The 20,703-nt window shown below is 37.5% G+C and overlaps 1 protein-coding gene across 1 annotated transcript in view; it reads left to right on the top strand.

Moving 5' to 3' along the window:
* The window catches only part of RLF (RLF zinc finger), a 93,133-nt gene that overhangs the window by 21,109 nt on the left and 51,321 nt on the right, over positions 1 to 20,703 (top strand). Inside the window, exons 2-4 of the mRNA XM_080803175.1 lie at positions 10,593 to 10,747; positions 11,830 to 11,911; positions 15,241 to 15,373. Of these exons, the coding sequence (XP_080659301.1) occupies positions 10,593 to 10,747; positions 11,830 to 11,911; positions 15,241 to 15,373 (370 nt within the window). The remainder of the gene's footprint in view (positions 1 to 10,592; positions 10,748 to 11,829; positions 11,912 to 15,240; positions 15,374 to 20,703) is intronic.

Here is a 20,703-nt window from a genome sequence, read left to right as displayed (position 1 = left end):
TTTTTAAATTGTAGTAAATACAAAATTGTGCATAATATAAAATTTACCATTTTAAGCATTTTTAAGTGTATATTCATTGGTGTTAAATATATTGCATTGATAGGAAACCATCACCACCATTTATATCCCGAATATTTTCATCTTCCCAAACCAAAACTCTGCACCCATTAGATACTCATTCTCCATTCCTCCCTCTCTCCAGCCTCTGACAACCATACTTCTTCTGTCTCTAAGAATTTGACTATGGTACAACATAGGAGTGGAAACCATTATTTGTCTCTTTGTGATTTGCTAATTTTATTTAGCATAATGTCTTCAGGATTCATCCATGTTGTAGCATTGTCAAATTTCCTTTTCCTTTTTTTTAAAGATTTTATTTATTTGTTAGAGAGAGAGAGAGTACAAACAGGGTAAGTAGCAGGTAGAGCAGGCAGAGGGAGAAGCAGGCTCCCCGCTAGTAAGGAGCCCAATGTGGGACTCAGTCTCAGGACCCTGGGATTGTGACCTGAGCTGAAGGCAAATGCTTAAGCAACTGAGTCACCCACAGGCGTCCTTCACATTTCCTTTTTAAAAAAAGATTTATTTGTTTGTTTGTTTTAGAGAGAGTGAGTGGGGGTGGGGACAGAAGCAGAGGGAGAGAGACACTCAAGCAGATTCTGCACTGAGCGCAGACAGAGCCCGACCCGGGGTTCAGTCTCACAACCTTGAGATCATAACCTGAGCCAAAACCAAGAGTCAGACACTTAATTGAGAGAGCCGCCCAGGTGCCCCAGGTTTCCTTTAATTTTTAAGGCTGAATAATAGTCCATAGCGTGGGACGCCTGGGTGGTTCAGTGGGTTAAAGCCTCTGCCTTCGGCTCGGGTCATGGTCTCAGGGTCCTGGGATAGAGCCCCATGTTGGGCTCTCTGCTCAGCGGGAAGCCTGCTTCCCTTCCTCTCTCTCTGCCTGCTTCTCTGCCTACTTGTGATCTCTGTCTGTCAAATAAATAAATAAAAATCTTTTTTAAAAAAATAGTCCATAGTGTGTTCATACTACAGTTTATTTATTCATTCATACATTGATGGATTCTTGGGTTGCTCCACCTTTTGGCTGTTATAAATAGTGCTACTGTGAACATGGGTACAAGTACCTCATCAGGTCCTTGTTTTTTATTGTTTTGGGTGTATATCCAGAAGTGGATACTGGATCGTATGATAGTTGTTTAATTTTGGGGGGAACTACCATGACATTTTTTGCAATGGCTACACCATTTTACATTCCTTCTGACAACACAGGGGTTCCACATTCTCCATTTCCTTGCCAGTACTTGTTATTTTCTGTTTTTGATTTGTGTTGTTTGGTAATAGCCATCCTAATGTATAAAGTGGTTATCTCATTGTGATTTTGATTTGTATTTTTAAAAGATTTAATTTATTCAAAGAGCACAGGTGTGGGGGAGGGGCAGAGGGAGAGGGTGAAAGAGCATCTCAAGGAGACTTAGCACTGAGTATGGAGCCCAGTGGAGGGCTCAATCTCACGACCCTGAGATCATGACCTGAGCCGAAACAAACCAACTGAGCTGCCCAGGTGTCCCTGATTTTCATTTCTTCCTCCTCCTCCTCCTTCTCCTCCTCCTCTTCTTCTTTTTTTATTTTTTATTTTTTTTTAAATATTTTATTTATTTATTTGACAGAGATCACAAGTAGGCAGAGAGGCAGGCAGAGAGAGAGGAAGGGAAGCAGGCTCCCCGCCGAGCAGAGAGCCCGATGTGGGACTCGATCCCAGGACCCTGAGATCATGACCCGAGCCTAAAGCAGAGGCTTAACCCACTGAGCCACCCAGGCACCCTCTTCTTTTTTTAAAGATTTATTTATTTGAGAGAGCACACATGTGCATGAGCTGGGGGAGGGGCAGAGAGAGAGAGAGAGAGAGCATCTTAAGCCGACTGCCCCACTGAGTGTGAAGCCCAATGCAGGGCTGGATCTCATGACCTGTGAGATTATGATTGAGATGAAATCATGAGTCAGGCACTCAACTGACTGAGCCACCCAGGCATGCCACTCCCTGATTTGCATTTCTTAATTGGTAATGTTAAGCATGTTTTTATGTGCTTTTTGGCCATTTGTGTATCTTCTTTAGAGAAATGCCTGTTCGAATCCTTTGCCTATTTTTAGTTGGGTTGTCTGTTTTTTTGTTGAATTTTAAGGCTTTTTAAAAAAAATTATTTATTTATTTATTTGACAGAGAGAGACAGACAGACAGACAGACATAGCAAGAGAGGGAACTCAAGCAGGGGGACTGGGAGGGAGAAGCAGGCTTCCCGCTGAGCAGGGAGCCCGATGCGGGGCTTGATCCAGTGACCCTGGAATCATGACCTGAGCCGAAGGCAGATGCTTAATGACTGAGCCACCCAGGTGCCCCAGGACTGCTATATATATATCACTTAACAGATACATGATGTACAAATATTTTCTCCTGTTCTTTGGGTTGCCTTTTTACCATGTTGATAGGGCCCTTGGGTGTATACAAGTTTTAAGTTTTGATATAATCCAGTTTGTTTGTTTTTACTTTTGTCACCCATGCTTTTGGTGTCTTACTTAAGAAATCATTTTAAAATCCAATGTCATGAAGCTTTTCCCCCTGTGTTTTCTTCTAAGAATTTTTAGCTCTTAGATGTGTATTAATTTTTGTAGATGGTATAGGGTAAGAGTCTAATTAATTCTTTTGTGTATGGATACCTAGTTTTCTCAACACTGTTTGTTGAGAAGATTGTCCTTTCTCTCATTTGAATGGTCTTGGCACCCTTGGGGAAACTCATTGACCATACATGTAAGGGTTTATTTCTGGGCTCTGTTCCATTTTTCTCTATGTCTGTCTTCTTGCCAGTATACAGTGCTTTGATTACTCTGGCTTTGTAGTAGATTTTGAAATCAGGAAACGTGAGATCTATAACTTTGTTCTTCTTTTCAAGATTGTTTTGGCAATTCAAGGTCCCTTGGGATTCCATAACAATTTTAGGATGGATTTTTCTGCTTCTGCAAAAAAAAAAAAGTAATTGAGATTTTGATAGGGATTGCATTGAATCTGTAGATTGCTTTGGGTAGTATTGGCATCTTAACATTATTAAATTTCCTAGTCTGTGAACATTTCCATGTCATGTCTTTCTGTTTATTTGTGTCGTCTGATTTCTTTCAGCAAAGTTTCGTAGTTTTTGGTGTGCAAGTCTCTTTGGTTAAATTTATTCCTAACTATGTTTTTGATGTTACTATAAATGAAATAGTTAACTTTTCAGATTATTCATTGTTATTGTATAAAAACCAGCTGATTTTTGTGTGTTAATTTTGTATCCTGCAAGTTTTCTGAATTTGTTTTTTTTCACTGTTGATTTTTAATGTGGAATCTTTATCATTTTCTACATGTACAATCATGTAATTTGCAGACAGTGGTGCTTCTACTTTCTCTCAGATTTGGGTGCCTTTTCTTTCTTTTTCTTGCCAAATTGCTCTCTCTAGGACTTCAGTACTGTGTTAAATAGAATTGGTGAAAGTGGGCATTTTAAAAATTATTTTTATTTTTATTTTATTTATTTATTTATTTATTTTTAAAGGCTGGATTTTTTTTTTTTCAAAGATTTTATTTATTTATTTGACAGAGAGATCACAAGTAGGCAGAGAGTCAGGTGGGGGTGGGGTGGGGGAAAGCCGGCTCCCTGCTGAGCAGAGTGCCCAATGCGGGGCTCGATCCCAGGACCCTGAGATCATGACCTGAGCCGAAGGCAGCAGCTTAATCCACTGAGCCACCCAGGCACCCTGAAAGTGGGCATTTTTTTTAAAGATTTTATTTATTTATTTGTCAGAGAGAGTGAGCACAGGCAGGGGGAGTGGCAGACAGAGGGAGAAGCAGGCCCCCAACTGAGCAAGGAGCTCAATACTGGACTCCATCCCAGGACCCTGAGATCGTGACTTGAGCAGAAGGCAGATGCTTAACTGACTGTGCCACCCAGGCATCCTTTTTTTCTCAATCTTAAAGGAAAAGCTTTCAGTCTCACTATTGACTTTAATGTTAGCTGTGGGTTTTTCATTTATGATTATATTTTATGTTGAGATAGTTTCCATCTATTCCTTGTTTGTCGACTGTTTTTTATCTTGAAAAGTTGTTGAATTTTTCAGATGCCCTTTCTGCACTAGGTGAAGTGATCTTGAGGGTTTCCCCCTTTATTCTGTTAATTAGTCATTATTACATTGATTTTCATGCACTGAACCATCCTTGTATTCCAGGAATAAATCCCACTTGGTCATGGTATCTAATGCATTTTAAAATATCCTTGGTTTTAGTTTACTAGTATTTTGTTGATTTTTTTAAAAAAATCAGTGCTTAAAGGGATATTGATGTGTAGTTTTCTTTAGTCTTTGTCTGGTTTTGGTATCAGAATAATGCTGGCCTCATAGAATGAATTAGAAAATGTTTCTTCCTCTTTGACTTTTTTGGAAGATTAAAGTTAACTATTGGAGCTGTCCTCATCCAAGCTTTCTTCCTTACTCTTATTAATAACTCAGATGAAGACACTGTACAGATGCTATGGTGATATTTATTTATTTATTTATTTATTTATTACAGACAGAGATCACAAGGAGGCAGAGAGGCAGGCAGAGAGAGAGGAAGGGAAGCAGGCTCCCCGCCAAGCAGAGAGCCCGACGTGGGGCTCGATCCCAGGACCCTGAGAGCACGACCCGAGCTGAAGGCAGAGGCCTTAACCCACTGAGCCACCCAGGCGCCCCTTTTTTAATTTATTTTATTTTATTTTAATTAGTTAATTATTTATTTTTTTAAATGTATTTATTTGACAGACAGAGATGACAAGCAGTCAGAGAGGCAGCTGGGGGGGCGGGGGGCGGGAAGCAGGCTCCCCGCCGAGCAGAGAGCCCGACGCAGGGCTCGATCCCAGGACCCTGGGACCACGACCCAAGCTGAAAGCAGAGGCCTTAACCCACTGAGCCACCCAGGCGCCCCGTGATTTTTTTTTTTTAAAGATTTTATTTATTATTTGTTGAGAGAGAGCACAAGTAGGCAGAGCAGCAGGCAGAGGGAGAGGGAGAAGCAGGCTCTCTGCTGAGCAGGGAGCCCGTTGTGGGCTCAATCCCAGGACCCCAGGATCATGACCCGAGCTGAAGGCAGCCACTTAACCTGCTGAGCCACCCAGGCACTCTGCTATGGTGATTTTTTTTAATGATTTCATAAAAGAAATATATGAAAATTTTATACAACTTCACCAGTATTGAAATGATCGTAAATTGAATAAACAAAATAAGTGTATTTCTCCTATTCAGTTGATACTCAAAAAATTGTATTTAGATTATAATATACAATAATTTTGACAGCTTCTAATTTGTCACTGTCTTAACACTAATAATAGGAATGTAAATTGGAACAAATTTTCTGGAGCACAATTTGGCATTATGTGAAGCCTTAAAAATAATGCATCCTTTGACCCAGGAATTCCATTTATAGAATATTATCTTGAGAAAATTGTCATGGATACATGGAAAAAGTTGGAACAGTGCTTTCAACATTATAATAATGCAAAATTAAAACCATAATGTCCAGAAACAGAGAATTTGGTAATAAATTGTGGTACACAACACAGGCCATGCGGCAGTAACATACTGATGTTGGAGAAAATTTTATAAAACAATGAGTGTAATGCCACTAAAATGCTTCTATTTAGGCATTATTAAAAAAAAAACAGCCCTTTCAAACTTAGTATTACTTCTTAACAGTGGTGTATTACCTGAATGAGAGTAAGGATTCTTGATATTTTTATTTCTACTTCTCCATCTCTCTCTTTTTTAAAAGATTTTATTTATTTATTTGACAGAAATCACAAGCAGGCAGAGGGGCAGGCAGAGGGAGAGGGGGAAACAGGCTCCCCAATGAGCAGAGAGCCCAACACAGAGCTCAATCCCAGGACCCTGAGATCATGACCTGAGCCGAAGTCAGAGGCTTAACCCACTGTGCCACCCAGGTGCCCCTCCATCTCTCTATTTTTTTTTTTTTTAAGATATTTTTTATTTATTTGACAGAGAGAGAGAGAGAAAGGTCACAAGTAGGCAGAGAGGCAGGCAGAGAGAGAGGGGGAAGCAGGCTCCCTGCTGAGCAGAGAGCCCGATTCGGGGCTCGATCCCAGGACCCTGAGATCATGACCTGAGCCGAAGGCAGAGGCTTTAACCCACTGAGCCACCCAGGTGCCCCTCTATTTTTTAAACAGTAAATGATACTAGTTTTATGACAAAACAATAAAAGGTATTAGAATTCAAAATGGAAAGATTCAAGAAGTGTAGTTAAATCTTATGGCAGAATCATTATCTAAAAATAATCTTGGTGGGCTGGGATGATGGATTGAATCCAGTGAAGTTTAATCAGGATGGTTGAATTAGGTAGATACGATAGAGTAATAAGTCATACTTTTCTGGACTTAAAATACCAACTATAACCAGTACGGAAAGTATGAGGTGGGGCTCAGTAGCAGCTTATTTGAAAGACTTAAAGGTTTTAGTTGACTTAGCCACCTTCTGTGTGTGAGCAGCCAACCATTTTCCTCCCCTTCTATTTCATCTCACACCCAGCTTAGTCTCTTCATGGGAAGCCTCCATTGTTTCCTCACCAAGTGTTATTAAGTCTTATTATCATTTGACCCCATTTGTTTTAGTCATTTCTGACTTTGTTCAACATTGCTGTCTCTTTGGAGTCCTCCTGTTCCTCTTACTTTTGCTTTTTCAAACTTGACCCATACTGCAGAAACCAAATTTAGTCTTGCTGGAAGCCTGTTTGTCATCGTGCAGTCACATTTTACTCAAGTTTATTTAATTGTGGAAATTTTGATATTTTGAAAATTAAAATCTGTAAGGTTTCTCATTTCATGTGTGAAATTTGAAATAATGCAAATCCTCTTCTATTATTAAAAGTGACGATTTCTGGGTCGCCTGGGTGGCTCAGTGGTTAAGTGTCTGCATTTAAGTTAATGGTCCCAGGGTCCTGGGACTGATCCCTGTGTCAGGCTCCCTGCTCAGTGGGGAGTCTGCTTCCTCCTCTCCCACTCCCCCTGCTTGTGTTCCCTCTTTCCCTGTCAAATAAATAATTAAAATCTTAAAAAAAAAAAAAAGTGACGATTTCCTTTTGCCATAGGACATGTAGCTTTAATGATAAATACCAGATACCTCTTTTCATTTCTTTGTGAACCACCAGCATGTCAGTCAGCTCCATTGCTGCAAAACCTTACCAGAAGCAGTCACTTCCATGATACTGCTTGCTGCAAAATATTAAAGATAGTGTGTAGGGGGAAGAAAGCAGAATTTAAAAGCACACTTAAAATAGTCGTAGAATTGTGCTTTCTGAGAAGACCTAAAGTGAAGCCGTAAAGTATGGGCTCTGGAGCCAGATGACCCTGAATTCAAATTTAAATCCTGAATCCAGCAGTTACTTACTAGGTGACTTTGGACAAATAATCTGTGTTTTTGTTTTTTCATTTAAAAAAAAAAAAAAGATTTTAAAGTTGTGTCTGCACCCAGTGTGGGGATTGAACTTAAAATCCCAAGATCAAGACTTGCATGCTCTAACGACTGAGCCAGCCAGGTGCCTCTCTGTTTCCTCATTTTTAAAATGGGCTGATGATAAATCACCTAGTTCACAGGGTTGTTGTAAATTGTGTTAGTAGCATGTAAAGCTCCTAGGAGAATGCCTAGCTTATACTCTGTGTTCAAAAATACTAGGAGTATTCCATTGGGAATATTCATCTTGAACCATTTGAGTTTTATTTATTATTTAATTATTTTTAATTACATTTTTGAAAAGGATTGATATATTTGAAAGAGAGCATGCATACAAATGCAGGAGAGCATGGAGAAGGAGAGAATCTCAAACAGATTCCTTGCTGAGTGTGGAGCCCTACCTGGGGCTCAATCCCAAGACCCTGAGATCAACAACCTGAACTGAAATCAAGAGTTGAATGCTTCACTTAACTGAATGAGCCACCAAGGTGCCCACCATTTGAGTTTTAAATTGTGATACATCTCTACATAAAATTTGACTATTCTGTAAATTGCTCCCTCTTACGGGGCTCCTGGCTGGCTCAGGTGGAAGAGCATGCGACTCTTGATCTTGGGGTCGTGAGTTTGAGCATGCTGGGTGTAGAGGTTACTTTAAATAAATAAGTAAACTTAAAAAGAAAGAAATGCTCCCTCTTTGATATTTTTAGAAAATAGTAAGGATGCTGCCAATCTCTTTGAAACCATGTAGTGAGGAATATAGATAGAATTCGGATGAGGGGAGGGGCACTGGAGTGAGCCACCCAGGCGCCCCAGAGTGGTGTTTATTATTTACCTTCCCTTTCTCTTTCAGTTTTGTTGCTGTCTAAAATTTAAATTTCTAAGAAGAAATAAGACCTCCGTTTTTCTCTACGGCTTCTGATGGAATGTCACGGATGGCTATAATTCATTTAACTTAATCCTGAATTTTTTTTAAAAAGGTCATAGTGAGGAAAATTGTTCCAGTGATTCTTTAAATGCTCAGAATATGTCATAATGGATATATTAAAAGAGACCTGTTTAATTGGACTAATACATGAGGGTGAAAAGATTCAGGAATATAAGAATGTATAAATCAATATAAGGCAGGCTATAAACATAAATACCCATGGAGTATTAGATCTTTGAAATTGTGTAACTTGTAGAAGAAGTCTTAATGGAATGACTGGGTCAGAAGATACTAGAATGGTGTCAGGAGAATTCTGAGTGGGAAGGTGGACTGGAAAGACCCACCTCATCTGTATGCACTGTACCCTTCTCTTTGTATACTTCAGGCACCAGTTGCTTAATTTGCATGTGTGGTTTCAACTGTCAGTCTGTGTTGACTCATTCTGAAAGCTCCATGAGGATAGGCCCCCCATGTCTTTTTCCCCAGCACTTAGCAGTGTAGGATTAGAGTAGGCTCTCCGTAAATATTTGTCCAGTGAATAAAATGGTGGATGGATCAGCTAACGTTTAGTGAGACTTGAGAATGTTCTGTGGTGGTAGAAGTGGGTGGAGAATTGTTAGGCCCGTGAAGATTGATAACACATAATATCTGACTTCAGGGAACATAAAATCTGGTATTGTTCTTTGGTTTTAGATTAACCAGTGCAGACAGTAAGTAATTTGCTGACTTGAAATGGGCTTTGTTTCTAACAAAGATTTTAATAAATTTCTTAACAGAGATTATATAAACTCTTATTTATATAACAGATAAGCACATATTCTTTGTTCCTTCTCTGTACTCATTTAGCTGCAAAAAGGATTGTTATGGGGTGAGTTTTATGATCCTCTGTTATTAAGGGTTTTTTTTAAATTAAAATTTGAGATTTGATCAGATGAGGACATAATGCTCTTCTGAGAATACGGAAGGAGCTCACATCTCTAAAATGTGATAGGGTAGCAAGATAATTAATTAAATTGCTATACTAAAATAAATGGCTTGATCATTCAGGTATGCAAAGTCCAGCTAATCTAGTATTATAATCAGATAATCCAGCTAAGCGTTTTTATTGTCTATGGTATAATTGTTTATCATGTATTTTCTTTAAGTTTCTTTTTTTTCTTTTTTTTAAAAAAGTAATCAAGGCTATTCTTAATTATTGGAACTGAGATAGGGACTGTTACTTTGGAAACTAAAATTGCAGAGAATCCAGTGGAATCCTGCAATGCTACCACAGCTATTTGTAGTTATTTGGGCAAAAAAATTAAAGACAGGAAGTTAGAATTTTTTGAAGAAACTCTTCCGGGGGGTGGGGGTGGTGGTAATGAATTCAAATCACATGTAATTCACTCAAGATAAAGCTACCTCTGAAAATAAGACTTTCCTATAGAAGTAGCCCCAGTCAAAGAGTTAGGATTAGCCCAGTCAGAATGTGTTTCTAAATTTTTAAAAATTTTTAAAAATTAATTTTTAAAAATAAAAGTACTTAAAAATACAAATATAACATCATTCTTTCATAAATTGGTTAGTGTAAATTAAGCCTAATCAATTCTCTGTATGTGGGAAAAAAATGGATTTTATGGAGTTACACAGCTGAGGGTCATACTCAGGAATAAGTGTCTTTTTGTAGAAGGCAGGGATCATAGTTTTATTCTTGGATACCCAGTGCTTGGCACATGGTTGGGGCTCAATTTAATGTATTAGTGAAACTCATTATTGAATTTCAGAGATCGAAACTCCCAGACCTCTAGTGAGAACAGCCTTAGATACTTTATGGCCTTACTCTTAGATTTATTCTTCCCATCTAAGTACTAACCAGGCCCGACCCTGCTTAGCTTCCGAGATCAGACGAGATCGGGCGCGTTCAGGGTGGTATGGCCGTAGACTCTTAGATTTATTCTTGTGTCAGAAGAGCAATTCTGGCTTTTCTTTAACTCAGTAGAATCAATTCATGAAGTGATGAAAATAGAATCCTCTAAACAGATCAGAGCCTAAAAAGTTGTATGCATTTATTAGAAAAAAAGGGGAGCAACCATGCATTTGAGAACAAAGATGGTCTGTTTCATTGTTTTTATTGTTTAATTAATACTTTAATTTTATTTTTTAGACCTTATTGCAATATGCAAGCAACAAGAATGCCTCAGAACATATGGTGTATCTTCTGGAGGTATATCGACTTGCCATCCAAAGCTTTGCCAGTGCACGCCCATATTTAACTACTGAATGTGAAGATGTCCTCTTAGTGCTTGGCAGATTAGTACTGTAAGTTGAAATACTTAAGTCACTGTTAAAATTGAGTACTTAGGTTGTAATGTTTGCCTGACTTCTCTTTACTATGAAATCCCATTACTCAGAGCACCAAAAGTCATACCTTTGAATGAAATTTCCTTTGCTCTGAGTCTTCATACTCTGGTTCCCAGGAGATTAAGTACAAGTGAAGCTCCAGCCAAACAACATAATGAACATAATCTTTAATTGCCTCCAGAGTCTCTTCTCACTCAGGCTTAGCATCCAAGAATGATACAGTTTCTTTCTTTAGGTATAGATCAGTATAACTAACAGAGTATCTGGAAACTGTAGTGGTTTTTGAGGATCACTTTGAGGGGAAATACTATGAAATTCTGCAGTTCAGTTAGATTATTGGAACTAAGAACAATTTTACTAGCAGAAAATAATAGGATGTATATAAGATTACCAGCCTGAGTCCATGTTAATTTAGCTGCTGTTTTAATATTTGGCTGCCTAGTAGCAAATAAAATTATACCTTTCACGTAATTTTCATCTGCAAACTGATGAGGTATAGCAGCTATTCAATTTTTAGATTTGTTTAGCTTACAGATTGTTTGGGAGGATAACTTCTAGTCTGGGTGGTCTTGGTATGTTAGAAGTAGAGAAATGATCTTGCCAATCTTTCTGTTCCTTTGCAAGTGACAAGAGCCTACACACATGATAGTTACATATATTTATCTCCTTATCAGCTGAATTGACAGTAGCATGAACTCCTGTTTTTGTCTTCTGGAATCAGAACGGTTCCTATTTGAGTACCCTCCTATATCCTCATAAACTAAATAAAACTGCTTGGAATATGATTTCTAAAAGGAATATATTATTTTCCAAATATTTTAAAGCCACGGTGTCCTTATAATGCCTCCTGGTTTTTCTTTTTTTCTCTTTTTTAAAGTTGAAGAGCCAATATAACTACATTGAAGAAAATTTTAAAGAGTAAGAAACAAATTTCAAATAGTCTAAATAAATGTGAAACGTATATACAATATCATTGTCATACTGTATTTGATATGCTTATAGCCACATTTATATACTGACTTCATTATTTTACATTATAGGAGTTGTTTTGAATTACTGCTTTCAGTGTCTGAAAGTGAACTGCCATGTGAAGTCTGGGTACTCTTCCTTCAGTCTCTACAGGTGAGTTGATTTGGGCTGAAAAAAGGTCTTTGTTTAGATATCCAAGACACCTACTTAATTTCTCCCAGCAAACTCAAATGGAAAATTTTGAAGAAAAACAAGTACATTGTATATTGGTATTCAGTTCATGAAATTTTGAGAAAGAGGTCTTCCAAATGAAGGGATGTGTTAAAAATTGTTTTTGTCTTTTATTTGGTTTTGTTAGCCTTTGTATAGCTTAGGAATCAACACAAGTTTTCATTACTTAGAAACAAAGTTTAAAAACAAAAGCAGTTTTTAGACAGAATAAAGCTATTAAAAATACAAAATTGTATGTGGTTATAAGGTAACAGTATTTGGATCATTCTGAGTACACTTATCTAGTAATTTCCCCCTAACACTTCAGAGATTGTGTCTAGCATAATGAGTCCCTCAGACAACCAAAATAGTCATCATAGGTTCTATTCATGCATTTTACTTACAGAAGAGCTACATTGGCTCTCATATTGGCTTGATTATCAGCTTCCTTAATAGGTAAGTACATCAGAAAGAAGCAAGTTATGGAGGGTAGAATAGGATAGGAGGAAAATACTACAGGAGGCAAATTTGCATGTTACTGATAGAGACAGAAAAACTGTTCTAAAAAATACACACAATGGTAATAGCTGTCATTCGTTATCACTGTATACTAAATACTGCTCTGTTCTATGTGTTTTGTGTCTTGTAATCAAATTACAAACCTTATAATGTAGGGATCATTTGAATCTCCATTTACAAACAGGGAGTCAGGCATAGAGAATATTAATTAGCTCGTCCAAAGTTACACTCAGATTTATACCCAGAGCTTGCTTTTTGCCAGCTACTTTCTGGGACACAAACTCTAGTAGTCTGTACCTGTTTCATGTAGGCACAAGTAAAGATTTGCATATTAACATATATACATCATTATCTGGACATTTCTTTCCTTTGGGATATATAACCTAAAATGAAATGATAATAATGTTAATCTTTTTGTTTTGGGGAAAAGAGGATTTTTTTTGGTCCTGTCCTTGGCCTATTTTAATCCCTATAATGTGATCCTAATTCCTCACATACTCATACAGCTGGTAAAATCACCTTACATACATAACACACCGATTTTTGTCACATTGTGTTTTGAGGCCTGCTAGTGGTTTTGTCCTGGCATACAACAGTCTAGAAGGGCAAATCTTACTATTCTTGTTTGGGTTGTTACTGTTTAGTTATAATAGTATTCTTTGCAGAGGGAATACTGTCTTATTTCTTTGTTACTTTCTTAGATCATATGCCTACATAAAATACTTGCCTTTTCCCTCTACCTGTGTAACTTTTTCCACCGTTTATCATACAGGATATATTTTTGAGTATGTGTTCAATAAAATTAATGCAGTAGAGGTACAGATAAATGTAAGACATGGTCCCTGTTGAAATCTAAAAGGTAAAAGCCCTGAAGTTTTCTTATTTTAGTGATAATGGACAAGGCAGCAGAAAGTTTTGAGGAAAGTTTTGGTAAGAGAATAGTTTTATCAGAGCAGGCTGCAGAGAGAACACTCTCATTCACTATGTTCAGTTTATGTAACCCTCCCAGATCTTTTGCCTGTGGATATGAAAATATACCCTGAAATGGATTTTCTAATAAACAAAAATGAGGTCCTGTTTTTTGCAACTTTTTTAAACATAATTTTATCACGGATGTATGTCTAAGTTTGTATCTATAGTTCTCCCTTATTTGATGATTGCCTGCGCTTCTGTTATGTGGTTGCACCGTAAGTTATTTGGCCAAATCTTTGTAACTTATTGTAAATAGTACTAGGGTAAACTTCTTGTGCTAGTATTTCTTTATTACAGATTTCAAGATGTGGACTTGCATATTTTTTACCTTAAAAAAGAAACAAATTTAAGTTTTAAAATGATTTTTTAAATTCTACCATAGTTTTTAAAGATTTTAATATTACCCTTTAAAAGTAACTTCGGTGTAATATATACCTGTTGGTAACAAAGGATTATACACATCATTCTTATGCAGAATACACTATATTTTGAACAGATGAAAAACAGAAAGCTGTTTTGATTTTTAACCCAGACTGTGGTCTTTCATTTTAGTTTCTGTGTATCATGGTGGATGGTATTATTTTCTGCCAAAGTGTGATGATATGGGTCTATTAAATATTACATATAATTTACATATAAGGTAATCAGGCACTGCAAATTCTGAAATTTTTACATGGAATCCTCATCTTCATTGTAGAATAAGTGCTTGTCATCTTAAGGAGAAAGAAGCCTAAAGAGAGTTCAAGCCCTTAAAGGAAAAATTACAACATTGGTTGAATACTGCTTTTAGTAAACTGTTAATTGGAAATACCACTTTCTGTGTCAGTTCTAAATTTTAAAACCTTTCTCTTGAGAAGGTAACAGCATATTGGGAGTGCATGTGTTAAAAACCTACAATTTTGACACTAAAATTATGGGAAAAAATGAATTTTATTTCTTATATTTCACTTAAGTGAATATAAGATTATATTCTTTGGTCTGTGAACATCGTTAACTTATATTTTCCAAAGAATATTGCTATAAATGGAAGCTTAATGTTTCATGAGAATTTCAGCATTCTAAAATAAGAAAAAAAAAACATTAAAATTTTAGAATATGGGAACAACCAGTAATCCTCACTAGTAATAGAGGGCAGTGGAGACATATACTTAATCATTTATGTCAAGTTAAATTGGTGATCCCTTTCTCCTGACCCTTTGTGTACATAAATATTTTGAAGAACAAACTATTGGCAATTATATTTGTTTTCTGAGGAGATTGAATGAGCTAATAACCTAGGCTTTCCATGATATTTTGGATAGAGCCATTCATTTAAAAAGTCATTTGATAGAAGAATTTAAACAATGAAAAAATATATCACTTGGCCTCATTAAGTAATACTTCTATTAGAAGGAATTGCCTTTGTGAGTACTGTAGAATCCTTTAAAAGAAAGCTGTACAGTGGCCTTAAAATAATTTAGTAATGTGAGATTGTAAATTCAATTGTGGTGATAATTTTACCTAAGGAGAATTTAGGAAAACATTTTAAAGGTGCCCTTTAATTTAGTAAATAACATCCTAGTTTCTTTTCTTTCTTTCTTTCTTTCTTTTTTTTTTTTTTTTAAAGAAAATAGTAATAGAATTCACAGAGCTTTGAGGAGTTTTTTTTTTTTCTCCTTATTTCTTTTTAGGAAATGCAAGATAGTAGTTCCTTTTGTAGATGTTCAGATACATTGAGAAGGCAAAACTATTTTTCACATTGCTTATTAGCCTATTTTCTGGATATGCTATTTTTGTTTTAGGAGTCACATGATGCATTATTGGAATTTGGGAATAATAACCTACAAATACTGGTTCATGTTACCAAGGAAGGGGTGTGGAAAAACCCAATTCTTCTTAAAATTCTGTCTCAGCAGCCAGTAGAAACAGAAGAAGGTAAGCCTTAAAACTTTACTGACTATATTGAAGGAGGATTTAGATCTAAGAGAATTAGAATTCATTAATGGGTTAGAATTTTGTGACTTATCACCTGTGTGTCTATACCCAGTCTGTTCTTCTTTGAGTAGTAAAAACTAACCATTAGCATTTAATGTTTTGCCTAAATATTCTGGTTTTAGGTAGTGTTTTAAATATTCCTTGTACTTACTTTAAAATGTTGCATTGAGTAACAGTGTTCATTTAAAGTTCCTGAGATATAAATGAATAATCTGTTTCTAGTCTTTGGTATATGGTAGAGATTTGCTCATATGTTCTTCACTGGTTACTACAGCTAAGAACCATGAAGAAAAATTGCTTTTTTATTTTAAACTTATGAAATATTGAAATTTAGCATTTTGTAGAGAAATGCAAAGAATGAAAATTTTTATTTGCAAAATCATTAGTTTAAGAACAGACGATTTGTGGATTTGAATTGGTATTTGCATGTTAAGCACAAAAAATTATCTCATTTGATACCACCAATTGTGATTTCATTTGCTTTAAGTTAGTAGAAAATTAAAAGGATCACATTTTGTTAAGTATGTTTCTGTAATAAAAATGAAGTTCAGAAGAGTTTTTATACTTCTGGTATGTCTTTAATTTAGGTCTTAAACAGACCATTTGAATATTGATGCCTTAACATATCCCAGTTAACTTATTCATCAAGATTGACAACCTACTGTACACATGCTGTTATAGTGAGAAGATTGGCGATGGGAGTTCTTAGCGTTTTCTCTTGGTTCTTTTTCTCTGCTAATTCTGTCGCTTATTAGGGAAAAAAGAGTAAGAAAAAGAGCTGTTAAGTAGAAAAAGGTTGGTTTTATTGTTTTCTGTTGAGGTTCCCCGTAAATGTCATCCCTTCGTAGATACAGGCAGATGGAGGCTAAAATATCACTTTTCTTATTAATAAAAGTTGCTTAGAGGACAGAACCAAATAGTTTCAGAATAATCCCAGAATTACGCAGATCCCAGTCCAGGTGAGGCTTGACTGGGGCCTAGAAGAACGCTTACTCTCTTACTCTCTATAGGCAGGCCTACGCCCAAGAGGAAGAAGGGTGAAGTGATTATTAAATGTCCCCACTTTATTAAATATTCTCTTGATGTGCTAATCAAATACATCACCCCGTCTCAGAAATTAACAGTACTTAATTTCTTTTCGTATAGAAAAAATCAAGAAATAGGGAGAAGCATGGCTCTCCTAACATCTTGTCTCCTCTCTATTCAATAAAGATTAAGTACCCGCTATCTTAAGACTCTGAATGGGTACAGAGCACCTGCATATCTAAGGAATTATTCTGTGAACAGCATATAAGTGGTGGGCAGCCTATATAGTCTTCCTATTTTCTCATTTGGCTCTTACCCTAATTTCAGGTCAGGAGATGAGGAAGATTCTTTTATGGCTCCACTGCTCTTGTAGCCCAGGTATTAACATTCATTTGAAACTAGAAAGCAGTGACTGTCATCTCATTAATTGTCCTCTGTTCAGTAAAAGTACACATTTTTTAGCCTCCAAGGAACTCAATAAATGCTTTTGTTTATTATATATTTTTCCTGTGGCACCTGGGTGGCGCAGTTGGTTAAGAGTCCAACTCTTGGTTTTGGCTCAGATTGTGATCTTACAGTGGTGGGATCGAGCCCTGCATTGGGCTCCATGCTCAGAGTGGAGTCTGCTTGAGATTCTCTCTCCTCCCCCTGCCCAACCCCCCACCCCCCGCATTCTCTCTCTCCCTCCCTCACTCCCTGCCTCCCTCTGAAATAAACAAATAAAATATTTTTATTTATCTTGCTTTGAATTCTTGAATTTTGTGTCCTCCCCATCCTCTAAAAAAACAGTTTATTACTGAAAGTATGTAATAAATACCAGTTGTTGGTGCTTCTACCTGGAATAGTCAGCAGGGAAATAATGGGTTCTCCCACCTAGATTTTAGCCCAGGTACTGAAGATCTTTTCATCCCCAGTGGCCTCCCACAGAAGGTGGGATGGTGAGACCAAGCCCACCTAAGGCTGCACTGATGGTTCCCATTCTGAGCCTCAGCTCACAGAACTGTCCCTCCTCGCAGCAGTGATGGCAACAGCTTCCTAGATTCAGGCAGCCCACTGACCAGGAGACCTCATTCCACTGTCAACAGTGGGGACTCCACCACCACCATAATGGAGTGATTCCAACTCCCAACTCAAAGGACACCCAGAGCTACCATCTGGTATCTGCTAGTTTTTCCAGTTGACTTCTACCCTACCTGGCACCCTCCTCCCCCTACTTTCCCATAACTTATGACATCAAAACAATGGCTTTTCCCCTTTTTCCTTGAGGCTCAGAGCCAGAGCTACAGCCTTTTTTTTTTTTTTTTTCTCTCTCTCTCCCCTACTAAGAGTTAAAGGAAGGATTCCATCCTTACTCAGATTCACCAACTCCTTTCCCTAAATCAAGCTGACAAGGAACCAGCTCCTACACCATTTCCTTTCTTCCCCACCCTAGTTTATTTTTTGTGACCCCTCTACCCCCGACCTCTGAAGCCATTTTATGAATTGTCATGTGCCACTTGAGCCTCCAGTAGAAACAAAAATGGGCTTTCCTGTTAAAAAAGAAGTCTGCCTTCGGCTCAGGTCATGATCCTGGAGTCCCGGGATCAAGTCCCACATCGGGCTCCCTGCTTAGCAGGGAGTCTTCTTCTCCCGCTGACCTCTCTCCTCTCATTCTCTCTCTCTCTCCCTCTCAAATAAATAAAATCTTAAAAGAAAAAAAAAGAAAAAGGCTGTTTTTAATGACCTTAAATGTTACCATTTTTTACATGTTGAAGTATACATAAGGTAAACTGTCATGATGTTTACAATTTATTTTTAAATGGCTCAGGAAAAGAAAAACTAAGGAAAGATGACAAAACAATTCAGTTGTTGATTCTAGATGGAGGAAAGGATATATGATTAAAAATTATTTTGTACTAGGGGTGTCTGGGTGGCACAGTTGGCTGAGTATCCGACTGTTGATTTTGGCTCAGAATGTGATCTTGGGGTCGGGTTGAGCCCCGCATAGGGTTCTGTACTCAGTGGGGAGTCTGCTTGGGCTTCTCTCTCTCCCTCCCGCTTGTACTCTCTCTCTCTCAAATAAATAAATGAAAATTTTAAAAGTTTATTTTGTACTAAAATGACAAAAATACAGAAAGGATGAGACTTGTTGGTGTATACTTTATTTTCATTTTAAATATAGAAATGTATAGTTGAATTTCCTTTTTAAAAACAAAGTTAATGGACGCCTGGATGGCATAGTCAGGTAAGTGTCTTACTCTTGGTTTTTGCTCAGATTGTGATCCCAGGGTTATGAGATGAGCCCCTCATCAGGCTTCCTGCTCAGTGGGGAGTATGTTTGAGATTTTCTCTCCCTCATCCTCTGCTGCTTCCGCTTGTGCTGTTTCTTTCTCTCTCTCTAAAATAAAACTTTCAAAAAAATAAATGAAAAATAAAATTAAGATGTATAATTTGAATTTTAAAACGCAAGATTAGGGGCGCCTGGTGGCACAGCTGGTTAAGCAGCTGACTCTTGGCTTCAGCTCAGGTTGTGATCTCAGGGTCATAGCTCGAGCCCAGTGCTGGGCTTTATGCTCAGTGTGGAGTCTGCTTGAGACTTTCTCTTCCTCTGCCCTTCCCCCCATGTGTATTCTCTTGCCGTCTCTCAAATAAATAAATAAATCTTTAAAAATAAAATGTAAGGGGCGCCTGGGTGGCTCAGTGGGTTAAAACCTCTGCCTTCATCTTGGGTCTTGATCTCAGGGTCCTGGGATCAAGCCCTGCATTGGGCTCTCTGCTCAGCGGGGAGCCTGCTTCCCCCTCTCTCTCTCTGCCTGCCTCTCTGCCTACTTGTGATCTCTGTCTCTGTCAAATAAATAAATAAATGAAATCTTTTTTTAAAAAATAATTAAAATGTAAGATTGGTTTTTGTGTTAAAAGTTGTTACAGTGGTGTAATTGGTTGTAGTATATTGAATAAAGTAGTTTTACCTCATAGAAATAATAGCTACAGTTTACAGTGTTTGTTATGTGGTAAGCACCATGTTAATGCTTTCCATATCTCATTTAGTCCATAAACCGGGTAAGAAATTACACATGCCCAAGACGACGTAGTTAAAATTGGAGGGCAGAATTTGAACCCAGGTGAGGAGATATTAAAAGTTTATGATTGAAGAGTGGTAGCCACTCAGTTGCTAAATACATGGTTTTATTAAACTCCTCTAAAAATGTAATTGTGCTTAGTGCGCTAGGGAATACAAAAGTTAAGAGACATGGTATTTGTTTACAAATTGTTGATGGTATAAGAAGGGAGATGACAGAAACATAATAGCAGCTGGTGTTGAGCGTTTACCCTTTGCCTGGCCCTGTGCTAACTAAGTATCTTATCTGCATTACTGGTATTTCATTTATGATTTGTTCCACTTGAGGCTCAGAGAGGTCAGTTAATTTGTCCAAGGGTCTCACAGCTTTGTATGTGCCAGAGTCATGATTCAGCTTCACATTGATGATTCCAGAACCTAAGATATTAACTTCTTTACACTGTAATCCTTTCTACCTGTACTTAAAGAGAAGAGTAAGTATAGTGAAAGAAGTAAAATGCTGTGAAGATTTATAGACGAGGATAGCTTGTATAGATAACATGCCTGTATTCATGGTGGGATTTGTGAATATGCTTACAACATATAAACAGCAGATAAACAGCAGAATCTGAAGTTAGGCAGAATAGTATATTGGTAGGACAGATAAATAGTAGAATCTGATGTTAGGCAGAACAGTATATTGGATTGGCAGATGTGGCAGGACATATATGGAAGAAATAGATTGGAGACTTTAAAAAAGAATTGCTAGGATACAATGAGAATGTAATAATAATTGAGGGACAGAGTTGGTAAGGAAGGATCATGCCAAAATTTCATTTCTGTATGATTGAGAGAATACCATTACTGAAAATAGAAGTGAGGAATGAGGAGCCGTTTGAGTGGGAGATAGGATTTTGAGTTCAATTTAGTGCCTGTGGGACTAAAATGGAAAAATCCAAGTGGAAGTGATCTGTTTTCCATTCATACTTTTTGACCTTGACTACATATTAGAGCATCTACGGAATTTAAAACCAACACACACAGTTTCCCTCTTTCTCTCTTCCTCTCTCCCACCCCTACACCCCCTCTGTCTCTCCTTTTGTTCCTCCCTCTCCCCCTCCTTCCACCCCAGGTCTAGGCTTCACCTGCTAAATCAAAATCTGCAGAGTTGGAGCTCTAGAATCTAGACCTTTTTGAAGTACCACAG

This window comes from Martes martes, assembly GCF_963455335.1.
Source record: "Martes martes genome assembly, chromosome: 4".
NCBI classification, from domain to species: Eukaryota; Metazoa; Chordata; class Mammalia; order Carnivora; family Mustelidae; genus Martes; species Martes martes.
Note: the sequence above shows the minus strand (reverse complement) of the source record. Positions and strands in the feature narration are given on the sequence as shown.